General features: G+C 51.3%; 2 protein-coding genes and 1 long non-coding RNA gene across 5 annotated transcripts; 2 read left to right on the forward strand and 1 right to left on the reverse strand.

The window, feature by feature from the left end:
• Positions 1 to 4,436: 4,436 nt before the first annotated feature.
• SRSF1 (serine and arginine rich splicing factor 1) lies at positions 4,437 to 8,199 on the reverse strand. Of its 2 annotated transcripts, XR_010607175.1 has the most exons (5): positions 7,609 to 8,199; positions 7,238 to 7,422; positions 6,840 to 7,012; positions 5,853 to 6,575; positions 4,441 to 4,951 (listed from the first exon to the last, which is right to left on the reverse strand). XR_010607175.1 is itself a non-coding variant. In XM_065647360.1 (4 exons), the coding sequence occupies exons 1-4, from the start codon at positions 7,800 to 7,802 to the stop codon at positions 6,381 to 6,383; spliced, it is 747 nt and encodes a 248-aa protein (XP_065503432.1). In that variant the 5' UTR covers positions 7,803 to 8,199; the 3' UTR covers positions 4,437 to 6,380. The 2 variants fall into 2 exon arrangements, 1 of the variants encoding a protein (XP_065503432.1); XM_065647360.1 differs by having other exon boundaries at positions 4,437 to 6,575.
• A 370-nt stretch (positions 8,200 to 8,569) lies between these two features.
• LOC135995764 (uncharacterized) lies at positions 8,570 to 11,788 on the forward strand. The gene is made up of 4 exons (XR_010607170.1): positions 8,570 to 8,998; positions 9,761 to 9,888; positions 9,994 to 10,091; positions 11,655 to 11,788. It is a non-coding gene; the product is annotated as an uncharacterized LOC135995764 (long non-coding RNA).
• Positions 11,789 to 19,057: 7,269 nt separating this feature from the next.
• DYNLL2 (dynein light chain LC8-type 2) lies at positions 19,058 to 24,721 on the forward strand. Of its 2 annotated transcripts, XM_065646971.1 has the most exons (3): positions 19,058 to 19,198; positions 22,519 to 22,657; positions 24,314 to 24,721. In XM_065646971.1, exons 2-3 carry the CDS (start codon positions 22,526 to 22,528, stop codon positions 24,449 to 24,451), a joined length of 270 nt encoding a protein of 89 aa, XP_065503043.1. In that variant the 5' UTR covers positions 19,058 to 19,198; positions 22,519 to 22,525; the 3' UTR covers positions 24,452 to 24,721. The 2 variants fall into 2 exon arrangements, with proteins under 2 accessions (XP_065503043.1, XP_065503042.1); XM_065646970.1 differs by lacking the exon at positions 19,058 to 19,198 and having other exon boundaries at positions 22,505 to 22,657.
• The last annotated feature ends 972 nt before the right edge of the window (positions 24,722 to 25,693 follow it).

Below are 25,693 nucleotides of genomic sequence, written 5' to 3' on the forward strand. Positions count from 1 at the left end.
CTCGAAAATCCTTTGGGGAAGGGAATGGTGAGGATTAATACCCAGCTAGCTGGCTGTGGTCCCCTGGGACAAACACTGCGCCCCATTTTCTTTATTCTTTGCTATTTACTTTTTTTTCTTTTTTTTTTCTGGGACCTGGCTGTTGTTTAATCTCATTTGGCAGCTATGGATTGCTCCAAAATAATCGATGTTTGTGCATTTGTCTGCATCGCTCAGCCGATACAGTGGGGATGAGCATCCAGCTCCTCTTTGTCACCTCTGCGGAGCGGGGACGCTCTGCCCGAGGCTCCCACAGCCAGGGAACCAACTCTACAGGTCCGCACACGAGCAGGGGTGGAAAAGCAACGTGGTCAGAGGAGGCAGAGTCAAATCCGAGGCAGAGTCAAATCCAAGCCAGAGCTGCGCAGAGGAAGTTTTTCCCCCCCGAGTTTAAAACGGTATCGACAAAAAAAAAAAAAAAAATCACTAGAAAAATACAGACCTGCCCTTTGTCAGAAGGAAAATACACAGAGTTCAGCAAACTGCCAAGTATTTCGGTTTTAAGTTTCCGCTGGCGTGCTGGAGGCAGCTGCTTTCTGCAGCCTCTTGGCATCGAGCGAGCGGAACGCCCGCGCGGAGCCGGCCCAGCGCCGCGGCCACGCTGGCGGAGCTGCCCAGGTACAAAACCCGCCTCGTGGGGCTCGGCAGGACCCGGCGCGTCATCGGCTCCGCAGAACGCAACCCGGTCAGGTGAGAAACGGGTATTTTAAAGAAAAACATTATACCCGAAGCTGACTCATAGAAATATGAAACTCACTTAAGGGATGAATTAGAGCTATTAGAACACAGAGGTAATTACTCATGCGAACAATGCCCTTCTCAACTCTTTAATGATTACACAAATTAGTGCATAAAATTATATTAATAGCCCTACAACTGTTGCGTATACGCAGCCCTGCGGCTGTGAGGGGATGAGCCAGGGGACCGAGGGCCAGGCTGGGTTGCAGCCCGTCCCGCGGCTCCGGTGGCTCCGTCGGGCTCCATCGGGCTCCGTTGGCTCCATCGGGCTCCATCGGGCTCCATCGGGCTCCGTGTCTCTCCCGGGGCTCCGCAGAGTGAGACAAACCCCGCAAGACGCACACGCTGCGGTGGGTTCAACAGGCTCCATGGTCGGACTCACTCACCTTCTCCGGCCGCGTGGGAGAGGGATGTTAGGGAACATTTGTTATACAGGGAACTTCCCGGAATCTTGATATTTTTTCTTTAAATTCAGCTATTCACAACAGCTTCAATAGCAATCCAAGATCAACCGCTCTTCTCTCCGCAGGTGCAGTGAGGATTTTTACATAGTGGACTTTTACCAAAGCTGTCGCTATTTTTAGCTCATCTAGCAATTACAATAATTTTTCTGTACAGCTGAAAACTATCCGCTGTCATCAGGAGTAAGAAACCTCGAGCCACGACTAAACACGAGCAGATCAATGAAAGAGCCGGCTGTTCTAAAGCAGAAGTCTCTGTTCAGAAAACCAAAACAAACCATCAAGAAAACCCAAACTGGTTTCTAGGAGAAACCACAAGTTTTCTCTCTATTGCAGCGCTGATGTTGGGTTTATTGAGCTCTCCACTGTCAGCGCGATGTGCGATTAAGGCCGGGCTCCCTCCCTTCCTCTCTCCGGCGCAGCTGGCGCAGGCAGCAGCATCGTCCTGGCTGCGCTGGGCAGCTGCACCAGCCGCGGGGCTGCGCGGCTCCGGGCGGACAATCGCCCTCAGTTTCCCAACAAAGCGGCACTATCGGGAGCTCAGGACCATCTGGAAAGGCGGGTTTCCCCGTGCACGGGTGGCAGAGCTGCCGGGGGAACAGCGCAATGGCACCGGGGAGGTAAAGCCGCAGACACCAGCCCAGTGCAACCGGCTGAGGAACCCACCCGCTCCCATCCTTACCATGGAAAATAAACTTATTCAGGGGAGGGAGTGAAGTCTGGGTGCCCCCTCCTCAACAAGGGGTTTTCAGGCCTTTCCATCTTCCAATTGCTGCTGCTTTTGGTTTTCTTCATAGCCAACGGACTCTTGCAAACATTGAGTTTGGGGATAAATGCGTTTAATAAAGACACTGGGCTCCTTGATCTGTTTAAACCCTACAGAACACATTCTTGGAACAAGTGCTTGCAGAACAGCTAACGCGATCGGACTGCTGCCTTCCAGCAGAACCTGTTCCCACTAATTCATGTGAGACATTAAAATAAACGGCAGGAGGTTTCCCCCGCGGGACTGGCAGGTCCGTGCCCGAGGGCAGCGCTCCCTGGCAGGGCAGCGACGCCGGCGCTGACGTGGGTTCGTTTTCATCCACAGCCCGAGAAGGCAGAGGGGGAAGAGGGGGTGGCCCGGGGCTCCCCGGCTGCAGTGACGGCTCCAGCACCCAGCTCACCCCAAACCATCTCAGTAACTAAGTTAATGAACTACGAGACATGGTGTAATCAAAAACTGAGTATGGCAGAAGGCACAGACTCCTCCAGCTAACTTTTCCTCGCGCTATCAAAAACGGTTTACAGTGCATTTCTGAGCTTTTAATTTAATTCCTCTACTTGTAAAGCCCATTACATCAGAGAACGCGATACTCCCCCTGAAGATGGTGAGCTGTGCTAGTTGCTGTGGATGAGAGCCAGAAATGAAAACCCAAGCAGGTGGGGAAGCCTGGGCTGACCTGGGGCAGGGGGCTCTCCTGCTCCATCACCAGCACCTCTGGCTGTTTACAACTGAAAACGTTTTACAGGAAAAAAAAAAGTGTCTAGAGGCATGAAACACACCAGAGCTCGGCATCACAAACAGTTTTATTACAGGATCTCAAAGTGCTTTACAAACACCAGTGCTGAACAGTGTGAGGTACGCACGAGAGGACAAAGGGGACAGGCTGGTCACGGCACGCAGGGCTGGGACAGACACATGGACCAGCAGGAACTCAGACCAGCAGGTCACCTGCTGCGGTGACCCAACCTCTCCGCCTCGGCACAGAAAGCCAAAATGAGAAAGACTCCAGCATTGCTCCGTTTCTGTCCATTTTTCAAGTGAAATGAAGAGAAGCAGCTGCCCTCCTAGTCTTCAGGAACTCAGCTCCCCAGAGGGAGCGCAGGAGGGCACGGAGCTCTCCCGAGGCACCGACAGGAGTTAAATTAGTGCTCCAACACATTAATTAGTTTCTTATGAGCTTGCTTAGAAGCACAGGCTCTGCCGGAGCCCCTGGGCAAGCACCGACGCTGGTCACTGCTCCTCTCCCCAGTTCCAATCTCCCTCACCAAGTTCTTCCTCCAACTCCTAAGAGCTCAACCCTCTGCAAACCCTCCAGCTCTCCTTTCGTGAAAGGTTTCGTTTCCCTGTGCACACTCGCTGCTTTAAAACCACTCCCATTTCACCTTCACAGGGGGCAGAACCACTCAAAGCCCAAGAGAGTTTGGGGTTTTCTAGGCCAAACTTCCCCTTGTTTCACCACCACACCACTTGTACCCCCAGGCAAGCACCACCCGCTCCGCTCCATCACACCCCACACCCTGACCAAAAATCTGCACTGGCCAGAGCCCCCCACTCACCCCACAGCCACCTCGGTCAGTCCGCTCTGCCCACAACACGCCTTTTACCTCCCACTAAACACAGGGCTTTGCTATTGGGATTTCAGCATTTTTGAGAAAAGCCTCAAGTTCACGCCTTTGGCAACACAGTGTTTCTGGAGGGCCACGACGTTCTGTAACAAACCGCCTGTCACCACCCCCAGCACCCTTGCAGCATTGGGCTAAAACCCACATCTGCTCATCCCGCCCCAAATCACAATTTACACATGACCCTCCTGCCCCAACCCAGGCAGGACACATTTCCCTGCTGCAGAGAAGCAACCACCACTCATCTACGTCCAAAAAAAAGTGTCCATATTGACACAAATCCCCTGTTCCAGCATTACCCTGGTCAGCACCTGCTCCGCACCCCCAGGACCCTCCTGTACACAAGCAGATGTGCAGGAAATCCCGCTCTCTGCTCCGTCCTGATACTGCTCTGTAACTCACTGTAAATTCAAGATATTCAAACATAAGCAATGCCATTTCAGATGCGGTGGCAGCACCAGGAAGGTCTGTCCCATTTCTACCCCAGGACACCGGGAAGCGCTGAGCCCGATTAATCTCCCCATTTGCCTTTTGTGATACCTCGGAGTATCTTTAGCAACAACATTCACACTCAAGCATCCTCCTTTGAGCAGTCAGAATTCTTTTCCCCTTTTCACCTCCTCGTATAATAAATTCCACCCATTTCCCAGGGAACTGATCCTTTATTTGGGAGCAGCTCAAACATGAACGCTTCCTGCGAACACTACAGCTCTGTTCAGCACAAAAGCCTTTTGTCTCAGAGCTCGGTTTTAACACCGCTCCAGCAGCAAGCCGAGACTCAGACTCTTAGCAACAAATGATGACAACCATGCGTGTTTTTTTAAAAATTTTATTTGTCAAAGAAAAAAGGCAATAGCCAATTGAAAACCTACTTAATCTTTAACTCCAATTTTTGTCTTTAAATTTAGAGAAATGACTTATTGATTTACTTTTTTTTTTTTTTAAACAAACCCCCCTTTTTCCCCTTTAACATTTACCATCTACTCGTGCTGAATCCTTCCAAGGAGATTGCTCCAGCGTACCTCTCCAGGTCCTCGCTTTGCTCCTTTTACCAAAAAAATGAACAACTCCATCGTGCATCTTAAGGGCTCCAATCGTCAAAAATAGGAAAAAAAAAAATCTTTGGAATAGCCAATTGAGTTGAATAAAAAAATCCACACGAATGCGGTTTGGTTGGGGCAGGAATCCACTCCTATGTTCCTGGTAATTTGATCCCGCTCCATGAATCCTGGTAATTCAGCCTCCCTATCCTATCCACATTATGATTTGAATCCAATGATCCAGCTCCAAGGATTGGGATCCAGTGAGCCCTCTCCAATCCAAACCTTTATAACCAGCAAAACCAAAAAAGAGGAGGCAAAAAGTTAGATACTGTAATGAAAAAATAGGATTCTGGGGAATGATCAGTTATGTTTGCCATCAATTAATACAGATGTACATTAATAACTATCAATTCCCCAAAACAAACTTTTGAATGGTGATGCTCAGATAATTTCGTTAGAAATGTTAATTACTATTTGGAGGAAACACTGTAATATTTACAATACGTCAACTGAAAATGCCAACATAGTCATCGCTTGTATGGTGGTGCGCTACAGGTTCTGTGGTTGCAAAAAATGTTTATGAAACTGGAAAAGCTTTACTGGTACAGCTATCGACCTATGCACGGCTGGACGGGACCACATTAACTACCCAAAGTTTCCAAACTTATCGGTGCGTCAATTGTGAATTAGTCTGAGGGGGCAGGGCTGAGACTTAAGGAATTATTCCCCACTAGGTTTTCTATTTTTCTTTTTTGCTTTCGTTCTGATACTTTAAAAAAAAATGCAATAGTAACGCTGTATCAGTCACACAGAGGACATGCAGATTTTAGCAGTATTGATATTATACTCTGATTTAAAGATACCCTTGATCTACTACAAGTGTACGAATACTACAGAATATTAACACTTGTAACCAAATGCTGCATGACAAAATAAACCAATATCCCACCCCCGTCCCAGTTATTCCTTTAAAAAAAGAATAGAATGGAATAGAGAATTACAAAAGCAAGTACTTAGCCACAATTGCCCCCCAAAAAAGTTTTAAAGAAAAGAGCAATTGTAGTCTGCGGTAACTAGAACATGCCTGAAGTGCCACGTAGGTGCACGTGCTCAATTAACCTGTCTCTCAGTATAAGGTCAATACTGCCAAGTTCATCTGTGACAATAGCACTTGGAGTCATACCATTGCCTCCATTATTGATCTGATCCTCCTCAATCCTCCTTTTGACAATCCTAAAATGATTGACATGTGCTCCACAATCCTTTAATCCAAAGCATTCTTAATCCATCTCTTCAGATATGTCTACAGAAAGACACACGAAAAGGCAAGATAAAATATAAGATCCCCCAGAAGAGACAAGTTAGCCACAAACATCCCAACATCCCCAGCTCGTGTAAACCATAGCTGAACACGGAGACATTTACACAGCAATACCACAGCGTGAAGAATGTTGGTATTTAACTAGAACTAAATCGGAACAATCCTGACTGACATCAATTAAAATACAATTTACCAGAGACATAAGGGGAATGTTGATGTTAAGGAGCAAATACTCACTAGGGATTTTACACAAGAATGCAATTCAACACTTCAGCCAATTCGAATAAAACAGTTTGAATTTAAAAAAAAAAAAGAAAGAAAGACTGTACTAAGTAAAGGAGAACTGTGTACAACATGGGGTTCTACAAAAAGATCAGAGCTAGTTATCATTTATGTACGAGATCGGGATCTGCTGTGGCGGGGAGAGTAGCGTGGAGATCCTCTGCTTCTTCTTGGGGAATAACTGCGGCTTCTGCTGTTGCTTCGACTACGGCTTCTGCTACGACTACGGCTGCGTGACCGAGATCTTCCATAGCTTGGGCTTCTTGGGCCATCAACTTTAACACGGATGTAGGCAGTTTCTCCCTATTGAATAGACAGAACTTTCGATTGAAAAGTCGAGGCTTTAGGGCCATCTTTTTAGGCATGCTGACAGACCGAAGAGATTATTTACTACAGCACGGAAACAGACATCAAAGCTTTACAGTCTATCTCCTGATATGCTGACCACAGATTTCATTTAGCTGCTTTGTACATAAGCAATGAATTCCACACGTTCCTTACCTTCAGATCCTACTGTTAAGCCCCTTGTATCCAATTCTGGCCAAAGAAAGTAAGTATGAAACCTACCTCATGAGATCTAAATTTAGTGTTATCCAGTTTTCGCACAGCGTAGGTCATATCTTCCTTCCGCACAAACTCCACGACACCAGTGCCATCTCGGAAAACATCAGCATAACATACATCACCTGCTTCACGCATGTGATCCTTTAAATCCTGCCAACTCCCACTTGGAGGCAGCCCTAAATCAAAAGCAAGATGTCACGTCAAAACCAAGTTGCGCTCTCATCTCCTGTAGCTGCAGCATCAGTTCGCAGGAAACTGAAGAGCCGTTGGCCCCACGGGGCCGGGATTCCTCCCAGGCGATGCTTTTGAAGAACCAGCTCGGAGCTGCACGGCCCCTCGCCGGGACGATCGCCTGGAGGACCCCGGGGGAGCACTTGGGTGACAAGAGAGCAATGACTCACCCGAGACGATCACTCTGTACTCCGAGCGCCGGGACGGGGGCCCGTACCTGCCCCGGGGGGCTCCTCCCCCGCCGCCACCGCCGCCGCCTCTGCCGGTGCCCCGGCCGCTCCGGGGGAACTCCACGCGGAGCCGATACCCATCGTAGTCGTAGCCGTCCCGCCCGTACACGGCGTCCTCCGCGTCCCTGCGGGCCGGGCCGGGCGGTGAGCGCGGTCACCCCCCCGCGGCCCCCCCGCCTTTGTTCCCGCTCCCGCCGCCCCCCCCGCGCGGGGCCCGTCAGCGCGGCCCAGGCGGCTCCGGGCGCCGCTCCCGCCTCAGGCCGGGGCTGCGGGACACGGGGGAGCGCCCCGGGGACGGAGGGGGGGCTCACCTGGGGTCCTCAAACTCGACGAAGGCGAAGGGCGGGCCCCCGCGGCGGTTCTTGAGGTCGATGTCGCGGATGGCCCCGTACTTGTAGAAAACGTCCTCGATGTCCTTGGTGCGGATGTCGGGGGGCAGGTTCCCCACGTAGATGCGGCAGTCGTTGTTGCCGGCTGGGCCGCGGATCACGCCCCCTCCGGACATGGCAAGGTCGGCAATGGCTGCGGCGGTGGAGGGCCGGGGCGCGGAGAGCGGGCGGGCGCGGGGCCGGGCCGGGCACACGGGAGCGCACACGCCGCCTCCCCCAACGGCCGCTTCAAAATGGCGACCGCGGCTCCCCTCGCGGTGCTGCTGCGCGCAGCGATCTCACCCCGGGACGCAGCACCACCGCGCTGACCGCCAACCAGGCGGCGCCCGCGTCTTCCGCCGCGCCCTCACTCCTCCGTCATGCGCATGCGCGGCGCCGCAGAAAAGTAGTTCCTCCTCTCTCGCGCCCTAGCGGCTCCGCCTCAGAAGCCGAGCCTGTGCTGGCGGTGCAGCCGCTGAGCGCGAGGGTGCAGCGAGCCCGATTCTCCCTCGGAAAAGCTCCCGCTGTTCCCGGTGGGGGAAGGACGCAATCCCCCGCCGCTTTTTTTATGGCGGCAGGCCGTGTGGCGTCACATCCGGTGCGGCGCCCGCGCCAAGAAGGCCCGGCCGTGGTGGGGAGGGGTGTATCCCACAATGCAGCGCGGCGGCGGGGGCGCTTGGCGCCAAAGTGCGGGGCGTGTCCCACAATGCACCGCGGGGCGCGCCGGGTGGATGGCGGCGGGCGGGCGGAGCGCCGCGGTCTCCGCCGCGGGCACGGGGGCTGTAGCCGCACTCGCCGCCCGTCGTGGCTCTGTCACGTTGCGGTGTGCCCGAGGGCTGTGGGGAAGAGGGCTCTGCCCGTTCCCCGGGAGGGCGGGGCGGGGCGGAGGCGGGCTGGGCCCGGCGCCGCCACGCTGAGGTAAAATGGCTGCCCTGGGGCACGGGGAGGCCGGGCCGGGCCGGGCGCGCCGCTCGGCCGTGTGTGCGGCCCGCTTATGTGACCCCTTTCGGCACAGCATTAGAGTCACGTCTTAGTCCTGTCCGGTTCTGTTTGTTTTTCTCCACTAGCACTGTTTGCTCATTCTGAGCGTAGTACCGTGGTTCTCGCATCAGACTGTGTCACGGTCTGCTCTGGAGAACACCCCGATGTACTCTGCGGGCTGAGCACAGCTACTTTGGACAGAACAAACCTTGAAAACGTCCTTGACTTCTGTTTTAGTCTACGCAAGTTAATAAAAGTGGAGGAACACAAGCACTTGAGGCGAAGTCACATCTCGAGTGGACGCATGAAAACCTTTCCTGAGGGCTCTGCCCTCACAGAACTGTGCTGTGTGGTGCGTCTTCAGAAATTTAATGTAAAGTTACATGAAAAATGTGTGCAAAAGAAGGCAGAAGAGGGTTTTCTGGGGAAGAGGCAAGAAAATAATGTACAGTTGAAGTCACATTGAAATTCTTTTCCAAATGAGGGTTTGTGTGATCCACAAGATACAATGGGTATAGGAAGGCGACTTTTAAAAAATGTTCAAATTAGTGTCACTTGAGTAGTCTCTAACCTGGATTTCTCTCATTTATCCCTTTGTATCCTGTGCACCGGCACACGCGAGTCCACGTGGGGCCGGAAAGGTTGAGTCACCGTAACCGCCGTGACGGGGTTAAAGTATCTGAGCGTGTAGAAAAACCCTTTAGGCTCCTAAGTTAATTAAGGGATTTTGAAAAATGTGTCATGCCTCTTTAGGAGTCTGTCGTGCATACTTCATTTTTCATGTGTTAATTAAAAATGCATATTCCTCTAGAAAACAGCAATCCTGGCGACTTACAGTTAGAACAATATTTTCAGTGTAACGTCACGTTTGACCGTTACAAATGCCTTTCATTGGTTTCTCATGTAGGTTAACGTCGTGTGTGCCGCTCCAGTGATTTTTAACACGGGCAATATCTCTGTTAATTGCTGGTGGTTTAAATAAAGACTGCTGTCAATCACTGAGGGATGGGAAAGCCTAGCATCAGAAGTGGTGGTTTGCAAAGTATAAACTACCAACTGTCTGAGGATTTTCCGCATTTTTGAAAGTGTTGTGGTTTCACAATTCTGTTTGTAGGGGGATACGAGCTGGTGAGACGGGGACTGTGGTTCCAGTGTTGATCTACGGGACTTTAGGGCGCGCTTGTGGGTAGATACATCTTCGGGACCAGCACAGTTTAACAAGCTGATTCAGTTATTTGCCAGGTCAGTAGAAATACTTGTTGCATATTAAAAACGAAAACAAAACCTCCACCACCAAAACTCACAGCAACAACAAAAATCTCCAAAACCCCACTATGCTTTTCCCAGGAGCAGGGAAGTCTCCGTCCTTTGCCAAGAAATGAGTGTTTGTTTTCAAAAGCTTATTAAACGGCTGAAAGTTATTCTTAAAGGCATCATAAAATGAAGTAAGTGCGCCTGGTTTGCGAAAACCCTATTGCATGTTTTCTTTTGTGTGTTAATAATCCTCATAACTGCTTTAACTGATTGCCTTAATTACCTTAATGAAGTGTCTCTTTATAGAAATAACGAATGTTTTCTTCCTTGTTCTCTTTTTTAGCTCTGTTATCAGCAGAGCGCTTTAAACAGCTGTATAAGCTGCAAAGCATTTATTTGCTTTGTCAGAGTCGCTTTTGGCTTTCTGGCACAATGTGTATGTGCAGAATCATTAATTATGTAGAAAATAAATTAGTGGGAAGGAAATGGCAAATGATCTTGCTTTAAAAAAAAGGCAACTGCTGTAAAATGACAACTTTCAGTCTCAAAATCAGAGTAATGAAAACCAGGGCTTTCAAATAGAGAATATTGATGAATAATGCAAATATTAACTGTGTAACTCAGTCTGTCTGAGCACGGAACGTGCCCGGGTGGAGATGTGCTGGAGGAGTGTTGGTGCAGCCGCTCCTCACTCTGCTCGAGGCCCTTCCCACGGCAAGAACAAAAACCTGCAACGGCGCTTTCGCCCTTTTCTGGCTTTTTCACAACTTGCCTTCCTATCCCCTTCCCACCCAGACCTCTTTGCATCCATGGTGTGAAAACGCACCCTCGCTCTTCGCAAAGAGCCATCGCCCTGCTGCAGGTGGGTCTTTTTATGCAAAAATACTAAAATGCTTTATCACCACTCATTTTTTTGATGATGACAGAGAGGACTTGGCAGCCAGCGGTTTTCCCAGGTGGAGCCATGGCCTCTGTGTTTCATCACTTCACCGAGAACCTGTTTTTCCTAAATCACCTCCTTAGTGCAGCATGATCCAGCTGGGATTAGTCGCAACTAATCTTACTTTGTTGCACAATAATTGTTCATCAAAGCTCAGATTGTTTGGATGAAAAGGGTCATTTTGAAAATAGCGTCTTAGTTGCAACGGGGTTTTTTTGAGAACCGAGCTTTGCATTGTCCAAACTTGCTGTTTCCCACCCGTAACCATCGTTCTGAATGCGCTGCTTGAGTGGTTTCTTTTGGCATTTCCACAGTAACACGAAACCGCACAGATAGTGTCATAAAGCTGATATTTTGGGGGCCTTTGATTTTAAATAGTGCCTCAAGTTATTAATTTGCATGTAGAAAAAAAGATGCAAAAATACAGCCTGTGATTTTTTTCAGAGAAACTCAGAGCACATTGTTCAGACAAGGAAAGTGTGTGTCAGTTTGAAAAGATTTACCACAATGGCAGAGCTCATTTTATTTATGTAGATTTATGTGTAAGCGAAAAGGTTTCATATACACGTGCTGTAGTACGTCTTGATGCAAACAAAACCCACAACACACTCTGAGTGTGAACCTTTCCTGAAATCCGGCCTGGAAGGACACACTTGGGTAGGGGTTTAAAGAGGAAAAGGCACCCAGCAGAGCAGGCAGCACCGACTGGCATTTTCCTCAAATGACACCACCCGAGTTCAAATCACGCCTGGAAGGCATTGTGAAAATGCTCATTTTTAGGAATTCTGAGACATTGTTCTTTATTCTTCATTAGCGCAGCTGCACCGTTCCTGTTCCTGCGGCTGTGCGGGACCAGGAGCCGCCTCCTCACCCCGGGCCAGTCGAAGGGATGCACGGAAGCAGAGTTTAGTTAAACCCTGTGTGGTTATTTGTCTTGCTAGTAGCAATTAAAGGTTAATTACAAAATAAAAATCAGGGCTTCTGATGTGATTTCTGCAGCCTGTTTTGATGTTCCTGCGATTTTCATCTGCAATTCCCATGTGCCACTGCACCACGTCTGGAGTGGGGAGGGGATGAGGCAGCAGTTATTACAGCACAGACTGAAAGGTTTAACTGAGGCCCCCCCAACCTGTTTTAATTGATTTTTTCCCCTGGGAACACAGTTCTGTTCCCACAGGGCTCTCCGGGCTCCTCCTGCCCGTCCCCACTGCTGCCGGCTGTCACCGAATATCGCAGCCGCCGCTCTCCCTGCCCGCTGGGATCCCCCAAAACCTGACGTGGGGATGCAAACTCTTAATGAAAATAAACCTGCTAAGGAATAAATAAGCAAAAAGGAGCGTTTCATTTGGGCTGCTCATTTCTGAAGGATCCTGGTGATCAGGCACAGGCTGGCCGGCGAGGTTTCCCCACGGCCGCTCCTTTGCTGCTTGTTCTATGGCTATTTTTATTTCTCCCTGCGTTTCCCCCAACACCTTCCCGTGCATTTTGTACGTGTGCATCGGCAGCATCGAGAGCTTCTGGTTTGGCGTGTGGCACCTGTCACCGTCCCTAGCAGGACACGGCGGTGCTGTGGCTGCGGCAGCAGCAAGGGTTCCATGTTGGGACATGCTGGTAGCCGTGCTGCTGAGCCTCAGCAGCGCGGGTAGAGCTGAATAATTTTGTTCTCCAAAAATAACCCTGATTTGCTTGGCCTCAGTGGTTTCTAAAAGGAGCTTTTCCATTAGGTTCCCTCAGAGCCGCCAGCAGCGCTGCCCACATTCCCCGCACTCTGAAAAGAGATAACAGGACGCAGCCCCTGTGGCATCAACGTGGGGTTGCTGATTTTTATAATACGTGGAAATGGAATGAGTGAGAAATGGATTTAAATTGGTTTCAAGCAGAATATTTTTCAATACAAATGAAGTTTTAGGAACTGTTCCGTTGACCTGCGGAACTTTGTGTAAACATTTGAGGAAGGCGAGGGATTGCGATAACCACTCGAATACGAAAAGTTACACAGCCCAAGGTAGGAGTGACGCTGAGCTGTGCATTTTGGCTGTTGGAGCTCAATGCAAGGCAAACAAATGAGGAAAAAATAACCCAGATGTTTGCAAAAGGCCCAGGGTGGGAGCAGTTTGCTGAAAGGTTCTGCTGTTCCCACTGGAAATCCTGTTTCACAGCATCTTATTATCCAGATATCCCCAGTTTAGGAAACGTCAGAGTTCATATCCCAGTCATCCTTAAAGAAGGTGAAATGTGCAAAATCAACTGCTTTTAAATGAGCAAGTTAAAATCCATGGTCAGAATTAGGCATGGAAGTGGCTGTCTTTGCACCCTGCAGTGCAAAGCAAACATGAAGCCATTTTCATTTCTTGTGTGGTACCGGACTTACTGGTACCACAATAACCCAACTGAAATGTGAAATGCAAAAAATAAACTTTTTTTTTTCTTTTTCCTAATATGCCTTTTGGGTGCGGTTGCTTGAGGATAATAAATAAGAATAGCAGATAATTGTATTTTAGAGGCAGCACCCAAGCATGAACATGTGGATATTATTTTGCTAGTTTCCCAGGAAGCATATTAGCATTTTTATACTCTGAAATACCACATGTGAGAAAGAAAGGATGAAAGGAGCAGCCAGCTCCGTGGCTGAGGTCTGGGAGAACTGGGAATGGTGGGAAGCTGCAGCACCAGTAGACGCCGCATTTCCTCTATGGGAACCAGTTGGCCCAAACCCCAGCGCTCTGGGTAATGTTGAGGCTTCTGTGCTGTTAACAGCAGAGGAAAATGAACAATAAATGTCTGCTCCTGGTCCTGGGGGTGAACATAAAGCAGTGCTTCCGTATACTTGTGCTTCGACAGCATCAAAGACGTCAGTGAGTATTTTTTTTCCCCTAGGGCTCTTGTTTTATTATTATTCCCCTTTTTGCTTCTCCTCATCCTCCTGGGCAGAGGCAGCTTTGCTCGCTAACAATCCTGTTTGGAGTTAAACACGAGCCGAGCGCTGTGACGGACTGGGGCTGAAGTGTCCCGAGCACCGGTGGGACTGGGCTGAACTGGAAATGCACGTCCTGGACACCCATGTTGGTGGTTCACAGTGGGTTGCTGCTGGTGAGAAGCCGGGACAGGAGCAGAGCTGGGCACAAGGACAACCTCTCCTCTCCCCTCTGCATTCCCACGGCAAATCCAGCAGCAGACGGAGTAGCCTTAAGCATTCCTCTAATTAAAAGAAAATCCTTCATGGCCTCTTGTATACAGAGAGGTATTACAAACCGAAGGGATGTATAAAATGTATATTTATTGATTGGATGAACTGTTGCAGCTCCTTCCATAGGATCTGGTGAGAGCACTAACAGATGACTGAGGGCAGGGCTGGGGCTTTGGCAGCTGTGTCACAGCGCCGCGAACACCTGCCTGCTGCATCTACACGTACATATACGGAGCTGCCCACCTCGGCACCGCCTGCAGCGCCCGTCCTGGGGAGCCCCTGGGGGATCCCCTCCATTCTGGTCCTGCTTTCCCGGGCTGGTGCGGGTATGGGTTTGCAGAGATGCACCCACAGTGAGTTGTTTCTGGCTGCTTTGCTTCTGATTTGTTCACAATGGCCTTTTTTCGATTGCAGGAAGGCAAGATTATTCCTGGTAAAGGCCCAGCAGTGATGAGGGACCGGACGTGCCTTCCAGTGAGAAACAGCCACTTGAAGGCTTTTGCAGGCTGAGCTTTTGTGCTTAGCAAGTTGCTCCACCTGGAAGAACAACTCCAAGAAATGTGCGTAGTGGAAATGTCTGCAGGCCTGGATTAAAATGGCCCTCGCAGATGATGCTGTAGCTTCCACAATGTAAACATTACAGAGAAATCATGTAAATATGGGGGATTCTATTTTTTTTCCTCATTTTTTCCTTCACTCAGGCCAGGAACTGCTAGAGCTTAAATAAATCACTGCAGAAGTGAGACTGACCCAAATCATTTTACACAGCGGAGACCTTGTCTCCCACTTTTGGAGCTTCTCGTATTTACGCTGTGCCAAAGCAGAGTTTAAGTTGTCTGTGTGGCAGCAGCTCCTTCCTACACCCCGCGGAGCTCGGGGGAAGGTGTGAGATCAGCTCGCGTGTGGCAGCGAGGCTGCCAGGGGGACAGAACCACCAGCTCACGCGTGCCGGCGGAACCAGGGGGGATTTTTCGTGCGGTACCACCCCGTGCTTGGTGCCGGCCCGTTTCCCTGTCCCTGTGCGGGGCTGCTGCTCCACCCGGTTCAGCTTGTCCTGCTCAGATCATGCATGTGTGCCTGGTTAATTCACCCATGAGTGTCCACCAGTGAATGCACAAGTGCCCAGTTAATTTACACTTGAGCACCTAATTAGTGAATGCATCAGCACCCAATTAATCACGCATGGGTGCTCAGAAGGTGCAGGAGGGCCTGACCAGCCGCATGCGAGCAGCCACAAGGGTCCTGCATGAGCAGAGAACCTGCACACAGATCGCAATTAGTTCATACACGAGCACAGGATTAGTCCACCCGTGAATGCCCAGTTAACGCGTGCATGACTGCCTAATTACCCTGTGCATGAGCCCCCAATTAGTGTGTGCATGAGCACCCAAGTTGTTCATGCATGAGCACCCAGTTATTTTGCATGTGAATGCCCAATTAGTGCGTGCATGACTGCTCCATTATTTCATGCATGAGCACCCAGTGATTTACAGGAGATTTCCCAGCTGGCTCACCCATGAGTGCCCAGCGTGTTCTGGGCACGGGGACACTCTGGGGATGGAGGGAGCAGGGCAGAGTGGAGGTGACACCGGCTGCAGGGATGTGCTGCAGCGGTGCAGGATGAATCCCCCATAGCCAGCCCAGAGCACCTGGGCACATCCCAGCACTGCGAGCTGAGCTGAGGGCAGCGCTGGCCTCTGCTCCACCACAAAACCCAACCCTGGGCTGTGCTGTGGCTCATGGACGCTGGAGCAGATCATTACAAGTCTGAAAACTTCAGGAAGCTTTTGATGTGCAGGCAGGACCCCTTGCGGATAAACTGTGTTGGGTTTAGGGCTTGTGCAGGAGCACCCAGCCCAAATGCTGTAATGGGAGAGAGGACAGAAGAGAAAAAATAGAGAAGTTCAAGGGCAGAAGTCAAATTAACTCTTGTCCTTAACCTGTGTCCCAAAAGCCCTCTGCCTCGTGGTCAGACTGGGAGCCCTGCACAGCCGTGGGACATGGTCACACAGCACACGGCTTTCAGGTGACTTTTGCTTTGGCGTTTATGTTGTCTCTAAACCCACCTTTCCCCTCCGGAGAGATCAGGTTAAAGGGAGTTCCCAGCTCTTGGCACATCCAGCTGGTTTGGGGGCCTGGGCTGGGTGCTGGGAGCTGTGGGCCGGCTGGCTCAGCCCTCGTCTCTGTGCACGCACAACGGCACTTGTTATGCTCACATGCTGATACAACCGCACCAAGATTCCAGAGAGATGTTTTTATTTATGGATTCTGCATGAACTGCACACCGCAAGTCACTTGCAAAAACTTGAAGAGAGCAGATGACCTGAATACATATTAATAAGGCTCACAAGTCATTTAGTATTAGTTTTTTTCTGCCACGCTTGCGGGATGGCAAGGAGCACGCTACCTCGTGGAAAACGATGTTGAGACAAAAAGCCTTCTAGAGCTTGTCACACTTTAAGCCCGTTTGCCTTGGAGATAAGCCCGGGCTGCCCTGACGTGGTGCTACACTGCAGCTGTCCCTGCTCTGGGACAGAGCAGTGATATCCCACCGATACCAGAGCGTTTCTCCCTGGGCAGGAACACCTCGACACCCCACGCCTACCGCCCCACAGCTCCTGCAGCAGTAACGGGGTGATTCCTTACCTGGGGACATGGGGGCAGTCCCAGGGTCCTGCGATGCGGGATCAGGTGTGGGGACAAGGTGCTCAGCGCGCCGGGCATGGAGAGAACCTGGTTCCCATTGATTGGGGGATGTGAGAGCAACCCCTGGGAGACAGAAATGCACCAGACGGGATCTTTGTAGTGATGAGAATTGCAGATGGTGAAAATGCTTTATCATCCCAAATTTGTGAACAATAAACAGAGGGACGTGGGGTCTGATACGGATGTTAACGGACTGCTTACGGTGATCAAACCCTCAGCATCGGCGGTGGCAGCTCCCCGCTGCAGTTTTACAGAGCATTCCTTTTATAGGGCACTTTCTTTTTCCACAGGATTTATTCAGGTTCTATAGCAGGGATTCAGGGAGATAATAACGTACATTAACCAGGGCGCTGAAAACTGCTTCGCAGACAAGATTGATCAAAGCAGCCCAGGACTGACAGAAAACTCTCTGTAATGCAGTTTGCACAACACTTGCCAAAACAATTGACTCCTGGTAAAAAATAACTCGGGCGGCTTTGGGGAGGCTGCGGCCGGCGAGGAACCTGCTCCAGCAGCCGAAAGCTGATGGCTGCAGCAATGAGCTGTAGGCTAAGTTGTAGCAAAGTGGGTTTGGGTTAAATAAGAAGAAAAATGGCATGTCACTGTGGAGGTGCAGCGTGGAAGCGGAGCTGGTGCAATGCTGCAGCTGTGCTGTCAGCCCAGCTTTTGGTTTTCCAAACCTCTGCGTTGTTTAGGGCACATGCACACAAAGTCTGTATTTTTTGACTTGAAAACGCCCGGGATTGGAAACGCATCCCGTGGGGAAGCGCATGGCTATGGGGCAGGAGGAGCACAGCCTTAGATGGCAAAGGGCTCCTCGCAGCCAGGCCCTTTTCCTGCTAATCCCTGTGAAGTGCCTTATATAGTGCACTCAGAGGAATTTATAAATAAATGCTTTTTGTCACGATTCAGGAACGCATCTTCCTCCGTGGCATTTGAAGCACTTTTTTACGTCAAGGCCACGCTCCATCATGTGCAAAGAGCGCGCCAAGCCTGCCAGGGGGCTCCTCTATGCTCTCTTGCTGCTGACGGCTCTGGGGAAGGAAGCAGGATGTAACTGCGATGATGTGGTTTATACCGGGATTACGGTCTGACACCCTCAAATTATCCATCTGAAGGCAGGAGGTCAGGTCCCATGCCAGCAGCCGTGGTTCTTACAAACTCAGCGCTGTCCAGCCCTGCAGTGTTAGTCCTTGTTCGCTTTGCTGCTGCTCACTGGCTCCTGCTCATCTTGAGGCTGAAGCTCAGGTCTGGACCCATTTGGGAATAGTAAATATTTTATTTGCTATTGGGAGTCTTGACCAGTATCTCAGAGGCTGCAAAGGTCACAGCAGGAAACATCCACTTCGTTAGCACGTGGGATCAGCCCGTTCCTGGGCCATCTCTTCACAAGGCGAAAACACAGCCATGAACTCCAGCCTTTCCCCCCGAGTGCTGTTATCAGCCTCTCTTCCTGGAGCAATGAAATTTGATAGATTTCAGTAGCCGGAGTGGTCTCCCTGGTTCTGAAGGCCACACATGCAATTAAAATTGCTCTCGTTAAGAGGCAGCTCAGCCCAGGCAGCATCTTCCCACTATTCATGCCGGGCAGTGCCATACAGGGAGGGGGAGGGCGCAGGAAGCGGGACAGCACAGGAACAGGGGCTTTGTTTCACTGGGCTTTTCTTCAGGTGGCGTCTGCAAAAGGCTTCTTGGCACCTCCACTCAAGTGAAACCGAGTGATCGAGGCGGGAGCTGGTGGGGCAGGCCTGTGCGCAGAGCACTTAATGGAGGGCAGGAGCCCTGCCTGGGCAAGCCAAGTGTTACACTCCTGTGCCAGGCTCCTGCCGGCCCTGCTGCTCCCTCGCTGCGCCTGTGAGTCCTGGCCCAGTGCGAGGCCCAATGCCCCAGGGACACCACGGCAGCAAGGCCCCCTGAGGGGTCGGGCTCTCCCAAGGCAGTTTCCCCCAAGGGAATTAGGTCTCCCCAAGGCAGTTGGTCCCTCCTAGGGGTTCAGGGTCACCCCCGCGGATCGGGGTCCCCAAGGCGGCCGGGACGCCCCGGGGACCGGGCCCCCCTGACCAGGCCCCAGCTCCTCACCGCCCCGCGGGCGCCCCCCCGCCCCCGCGAGGCCCCGCCCCGCGCCGCCCCGCCCCGCGCTCGCCCCGCGGCATTGTGGGATGAAACAGGATGTAGGCAGAACAGCGCGGGCGGACGGGCCGGGGCGGCGGGCTGCGCCGCGGTGCAGCCAATGGGGGCGCGGCGTGCAGGGCGGCGCAGCCAATGGGGGAGCGACGGGCCGCGCGCCGCAGCGGGCGGGGCGGTATTTGAGCGCGGCGCGGCGGCGAGGCGCAGAGCGCTCGGCGCGGCGGAGGGAAAGGAACGGAGCGAGCAGAGGCGAACGGGTTCGGGCCTCCTCCCACCTCTTCATCGGTGCCGTGCCGTGCCTCGCCTCGCCATCCCGGGGTGGCCTTGTCACTGTGAAGGTGAGCGACACCCTCCGCCGGGGCGGCGGAGACCGGTCGCTTCGTGTGTGAGGTGGCGGCGGGGCCGTTCCGGGGGAGGAGGTTGAGGTCCTGGCGGGCTGGCGGCTCCGGCTATTAGCGGCCCCCGGCGGTGCTCGGAGCCCGCCCCGCCCCGGTAGCCTGCCGCCCGTGCGTTGCTGGCCGTGCTCCGGGCAAGGTCAGCGCTGCCTCGGGTGCCCCCGGGGCTCCCCCCGTGAAGGTCACGCAGGGCTCCGGCCTGCACATGCGCCTGGCTCCTGGGAGCGTCTCCCCGGGCCTGCTGCTGCCCTGGAGGGGAAGGGGCTGTGCCGCTCCCCCTTCCCAGGGCCCTGTCTTGCCGTGGTGGTGAAGCGGTGGGTGCTGGGCTTGGGCCTCGTCCCCATTTTCGTGCCCCACACTGTCCTGCTGGGGAAGCGGTGGGGTGCTGGGCTTGGGTTCATCCAGCTCCCAGGGCCCCATCCTGCCTGGGGAGGGAAGGGGCGGTGTGGGGGCTTGTGCCTCATTCTCCTGAAGCTGCATCTTGTCCTGGTGAGGGAAGGAGTGGCTGCCGAGCTGGAGTATCATCCCCCTTCCAAAGATCCATCCTGTCCTGGTGCGGGAGTGGTTGGGTGCTGGGCCTGGGCCTTGTCCTCCTTCCAAGACCTCACTGTACTCAGATGAGGGAAGGTTTGGGTGCTGGCTTGGGCCTAATCCTCCTCCCAAGGCCCATCCTGCCCTGGTGGGGAGCAGTGTAGGTACTGAGGCTGTGCTTCCTCCCCTCCCAAGGCCTCATTCTGCCCTGGAGTGGCTCTTCTAGAGCTGTGGTCTTCCTCCATTGAGACCCCATCCTGCCCAGGGTGTTGGGGCTTTGTAGTTTTCCTCAGAGAGGGCCAGACTTGGGTGGCAAGACCCTGAGGGCCAGCTGTGATCTTGTGGTTTAGGGATCAGATGCGTATGTGGTATTGCAGGGCTGCCTTGTGGGGAGGATGTCTCCAACCCCACGGGGAATGTGCTGAGATGGGGGCCCTGCTCTGTGGAGTTCCTGTGGGTGGATGGGCTGGCTCTCAGAGCTGCTCTCAGCCCAAGGTGGGTGCGGGGACCCTCCCTCTGTCTGCCATCCTCTGTCACGGCTGGCCCAGAAAGGATGCTGTGCCCTGGAGCAGTGCGGTGCTGGGGAGGGCAGGCTGGGTGGCTCTTGCAGCTCTACTGAAGAATAATTTTTTTTTCCCTGGCGCTGTTGGCCCTCGGCAGCATGGGCCTGCACTGAGATGCTCTTTGCCTGAACAATGAAGAAGGAAGATGCTTTTTGCAGGTCACTGGTTATGTAATGGGAAGTGCCCTCTGAACTCATGGTGCAGTGGAAGTGTGTGAAGAAAGGCCTGATGTCCATGAGAGCTTGCTTGCCCTTTTTCCCTAAAGAGGCTTTCCTTGAAGAATGACCCCATAAGTGAATTTCTCCTACTGCCCTTTTCCTGTGGGCTGGACATCCAGGAGACTTTTTCCGGGGGATTGCTAGATTCCTGAATAGTGAATCCAAATCTATGGGCAGTTGGTTGGAGTGTTCTGAGCCATGTCTTGTCCTGCCAGGGTTTCTGGGCCACAGGCTAAAACCTGCTGGCTTAAGCCACATCAGGGAGGGGAACAAACTGTCTGGCTGTGGCTTTTTCAGAGCTGTGGTAGGCGTGCATGCTCTCTGGTGTTTGCGCTCAGTTCCTGTCATTTCTCCTGATGCTATTAGTGTGTGTTAATAGCAATGCTCCATTAAACATTTTATCTAAAATGTATAAATTAAGGTTGCAATAGAAGTCTTCAACTGCAGGCAGAGTGAAGAATTGAAGTGTTGTAATCAGAGGGCTGCAATTATGTAACTGGATTCTCTTTCTCTCTGGGTAGCAACCTCCTTTAATTGCTGTAACAAAGCTACTCCAGTTTTCTGGGACTGCTCCAGGAAGCGATCAGTGCAGCAGATTTTCTTCACTCCCCAGTAGAGCTAAAAATGTGTAGTTTCACTATTTCAAAACATACTTGGTAGTATCACTCAAGACTTACAGCACTGTAAAAGGATTTAGCAAACTTAATGGTGCTCTGCAGGCTTAATTGGAGGCACTCCTTGCCATTAAGAAGCTTATTCCCACAAAGTTTTAATATGCTCTGGTAAGAGCTGCTCCCAAGGTGAGCAGCTGTGGTCCCCCTCAGTGCAGGCTGTTGCTGGACAGGTCCCCCAGATAACAGGTGGCTTGGGGTGAGGGTCTGGTGCCTGCAGGAGTGTTGGGGTGTGCCAGCCAGCAGCGGGGCTGCACAGGGCTCCTTCCACAGAGGGTGTGGTGCAGCCGTTGCTTGAAGAGAGGCTGCAGGGCTAGGATTGCCAAATCCCCGTTTTCTAGGATAATATGAACTGCACTGAAAACTTCCCAATGCTGAACATCTCCCTGGAAAGTCCACGGCATATCTACATGTAAATGGCTTCAGTGACTGGTATGAACCACCTGAAACAAGGTGGCCAAACACTCAGCTCCAGTGCACCCCTTTCTAGTTTCGTACAGGTCAGGGCAGCACTCACATGCTGGTTTCTAGCATCTGTGTTGTGGTTTGCAGACAGGGAGAGGAAAAGGTGGTGGCTTTGCCAGGCCCATGCTGTGCCAGCTCTGTGTGGGGCTTGCTGCCCCTGTTTCCAGGCTGCAATGTGGTGTAAACCTGTTTCTGGCTCGTCAGACCAGCTTTGTCCCATGGGAGCAGCTGAAGTCTGGGTTTCAGTGGCAAAGCAGTGGTGAGATGAGGGGGTGGTGACTGGCTGAATGTGGAACACCACTCCTTCCAGGCTAACCTCACAGCAGTGACTGTAATCCTAGTGTGGGGTGGAATAAAAAGCACCGCTGCTGTTAACATGCTTCCTGAGCCTCCCTGCTGGGGATGGGCAGTCTGGGACCCCTTGCTCACAAGGCTCTGAATGGATGATGCTCCAAACCACTGGTGCTCCTGGAAGGCACACTTGGCTGTAGGCTATTGATGTACAGGAGGGCTGTGGCTCTCTGCAGATGCCACCTCTTCCCACATAAGCTTTTTCTGCATGTGTTTTTTGCAGGTGCTGATGTTGGGCTGTCTCTGATCTAACTTCCAGCCACTGCCAGCACCACAGTGCTCTGACTATAAGGGGCATTTTAGCCTGGGACTACTGTAGGCCACCCTGAAATTCACCTTGGGCATAACAGCGGGGTTGTGTTATCAGTTTGTGACACAGCCTGCCACAGAAAGGACAACGTCTGATGTGCAGGAAGCTTCTCTTTTCTTGGGAAGGGATTAAAGCAATCTATGTTCTGCCTTAGGTTCACAATGTCTGACAGAAAGGCTGTGATAAAGAATGCCGACATGTCCGAGGACATGCAGCAGGATGCTGTAGACTGTGCTACGCAGGCAATGGAGAAGTACAACATAGAGAAGGACATTGCAGCGTATATAAAAAAGGTAAGGGGGCTGTTCTGGCTGAGACTTCCTGAAGCTGTTCAGTGTGTGTGCTGATCATCAGCCTGAGTGTCTGTCTGAGACTTCATACTCATGTGTTTAGAGAGAGAGAGAAGATGCTTGCTTCTTTGGTGCTGTTCCCAAGAGGATGGAGTGACTTCTGCAAGGTCAGAGGAGGGCTGTGGCAGAGCAGGGCTTGGTGTGTTGTTCTGGCAAGCTCTGAGCAGTGTGAGTGCTGTCCCTCTGGATTTGCCAGCCCAGGAAGAGCTGGCTGAGTCTCTCTTTAGCACTTGCTCCCCAGATGCTGCTGCTGGACTTGCAGCTCCAGCGCAGGGTGGGATTACTCCATTTTGCTCTGTGTGGGCAGCTGTGCATGTGCGGTTCTGTCTGCTGCATTCCTGGCTCTGGGACAGGTGGTGTGGAGGAGGATGGAGCCTTGTGCTGGCTGGCAGGGTTGGGAAAGGTGCTGCTTCAAAACCAGCACAAGCAGCTGCCCTGGCTTGTGGAGGGTTGTCTCCCCATTTGCAGGAGCCCATTAACTTAACAAGTCTCAAGCTTGATGGCATCTGGGGAGCTGTCATTTCCCCCTGTAGTAATTTCTGATGGCTGGACAAAGTGCTTTTGAAAGGGCAGAGCGTGCTGCTTAGGTGATGTAGGCCTGGTACCTGGGCTAGCTTTTGGGCCTTGCTTGTAATCTAGGCTTGAATGTAAAGGATTCAAAGGTGTCTCCTGACTTCTCAGATCACTTTGATTGGAGGCAAGACTTATCTCCAAGTGCTTGGGGCAAAGCAGCCTGTAAAGTGAAGTGAGTGCAACAGAAGGCATCCAAGAAGTTGGCCTTTATTTCTTGAGAGTGTGTTGGGAGGAGGGAAGCAATTCAATGCACCTTCATGCCCTGGCAAGAAAGCTTTTCTGTACTTCAAAGGTTACCTGCAAAGAGCTTAAAGTGTCTTGCTGCTGTCTGAGAACTAGCACTGGCTTTAATCTTGAATGTTGAGTCTGTTCTTCTGGCTCTGTCTCAGGGGAGGGAAGGGTGATCTTGGGAGCTGTGTATTAATTAGAGAGAGGAAAATGGTCTTTAACCCTATCTTACCTGCTGAGTACAAGGCTAACTATTAAGGCAGCATTCAGCTTGCTCATCTCTGACCTCTTAGATCCTCATGTGCTCTCTGTTTCAATGCAGATTTTTCTCCCCTTTATGTGAAGAGCAGCCAAACTTCTCTTTCCTTTTTTTAGGTGACCTTTAAACTCAAATGCCTTGCTGGGGCAGACATGCCAAAATCTTTTTTTATTTTTTGTGAGTGGGCTTGGAATGGGAGAGGAGGAATATTCCCCTGAGCTGGCCTACACGCAGAGCTTGAATAACACTGCACCAGGGAGAGCTCTTAGGTCTGATCCCTCTGCCCAGGGCTGATGGGTGCTGGAAATCTCAGGAGATAATTTGCTTGTGTTGGAGCCTTCAAACAATCCAGTGCAGAGGTCTGGTTGTGTCAGTCACTACCTTGCTTAATGTAATAGTGGCTGGCTTTGGGGAATCTAAAGATGCTGCAGGTGGGAGGAGAGGCAATAGTGTGTGAACAGAACCAGCTAAGAGTATGTACTTAGAACTATTTTCATGTGGGCTTTCTTGGCCTTAATGCCTCTCTTCTCTTTCTTCAGGAATTTGACAAGAAGTACAACCCAACTTGGCACTGCATTGTTGGCAGAAACTTTGGCAGCTATGTAACACATGAGACAAAGCACTTCATCTATTTTTACTTGGGTCAGGTTGCAATTCTTCTCTTCAAGTCTGGATAGGAAGTAGGAGCAAGTGAAGTTTGGACTGTAATGCACTGATGGCTGAAGCCACAACTCCCTTTAACATGGCTATGCCGCTGCATGGACTGTATACTATATTTAATGTGTATATGTTGCAGTAAAAATCTACTTCTGTTTAGTTGCCTGAGAAGAAGGCGGCATTTTTTTTGTTACTGCTTTTTTTTTTTTTGGTTGTATTGCACTAGGAAACCTGTAAATGCTTAATCAATGGCCTTTACGTGGGAAGAAATAAAACTATTCCACAACAGCTCCCTCAGTGGTAATTCCTTCTTTGAGGCTGGGAAAACTTATTTGGGCAGGCCAAAAGACCCTGACTTCCTTACCGAGTTTTATTAGACTGTTAATCTTGTAACGAGGAGCAAAGCCAGTGTGAGCCTCCATCCCCACCCTGCAGACTGCAGAGAGCTGGCTCTCCCAGTAACCATGGGCAGGTGCTTAGATCTGCCCTGAAAGCTGGTGGGTGGCTCTTGATCCTGTGGCTTTCACACCCAAGTTGAACTCCACCTCGGACTGTGATGACCAGACTTGCAGCTGGCACCCTTGCTCGTTCTTTCTGTGCCCGCTGCTGTAGTTTTTGCTCTGCTGAAACATTGACCTAGACTTGTCAGCAACTCAGCCTGGTCTAGAAGACTTCAACAAACATCCACCTGAGTTGCTGCTTGTGGTGAAAGCAGCATCCTGGGGCTGAAGTCTTTAGACCTTGATACTGAGATCTAAAGCCACGTGGCCCGTCCCTGAAATGGAGTAGGATATCAAATTGGTGACTGCTGACAACAGCTTGATTTGGTGTGTTCTTAGCCAGTTGTCTCAACACTGCCTTAACTTGATGCTCTCTTTAAAGCAAATTAGTCATGTGGAAGACTTGTAAGTGGCCACTGTCTTTTTTTTTTAAAAAAATTTTTTGTAGCTGATAAGCTATTTCTGGAGGACTGTCCTCCATGTTCGGATATCTGCTTTTGTTCTTAAAGCACAGTACCAAGAAGTTAAATTTACATGTGATGTTTGTGTGAAGGAAACTCATGTAACATCTGCTTCAAAGGCAGACAAATGTCTTGGTCTCCAATAGGTTCAGCAGTGATGTTGTCTTAGTATGTACTGACTCTTGGATAACACTGCAGGAAGTTTTTTTTATCTGGGTGTGCAGAAATGCTGTGTGATGGCAAGTAAATACCTGGTGCTTGTCATAAGGTCTATTTATTGGTTTGCTAACTAATGCATAGA

This window comes from Caloenas nicobarica, chromosome 17 (genome assembly GCF_036013445.1).
Source record: "Caloenas nicobarica isolate bCalNic1 chromosome 17, bCalNic1.hap1, whole genome shotgun sequence".
NCBI classification, from domain to species: Eukaryota; Metazoa; Chordata; class Aves; order Columbiformes; family Columbidae; genus Caloenas; species Caloenas nicobarica.

Coding starts and splice junctions, on each gene's coding strand:
- SRSF1 (XM_065647360.1), bottom strand. CDS start 7,802: ATGTCCGGAGGGGGCGTGATCCGCGGCCCAGCCGGCAACAACGACTGC. Junction 7,423..7,608: donor GTCGAGTTTGAGGACCCCAG/GTGAGCCCCCCC, acceptor CCCGGCCCGCAG/GGACGCGGAGGACGCCGTGT. Junction 7,013..7,237: donor GTACAGAGTGATCGTCTCGG/GTGAGTCATTGC, acceptor CTTTTGATTTAG/GGCTGCCTCCAAGTGGGAGT.
- DYNLL2 (XM_065646970.1), top strand. CDS start 22,505: ATGTTCTGCCTTAGGTTCACAATGTCTGACAGAAAGGCTGTGATAAAG. Junction 22,658..24,313: donor TTGCAGCGTATATAAAAAAG/GTAAGGGGGCTG, acceptor CTCTTTCTTCAG/GAATTTGACAAGAAGTACAA.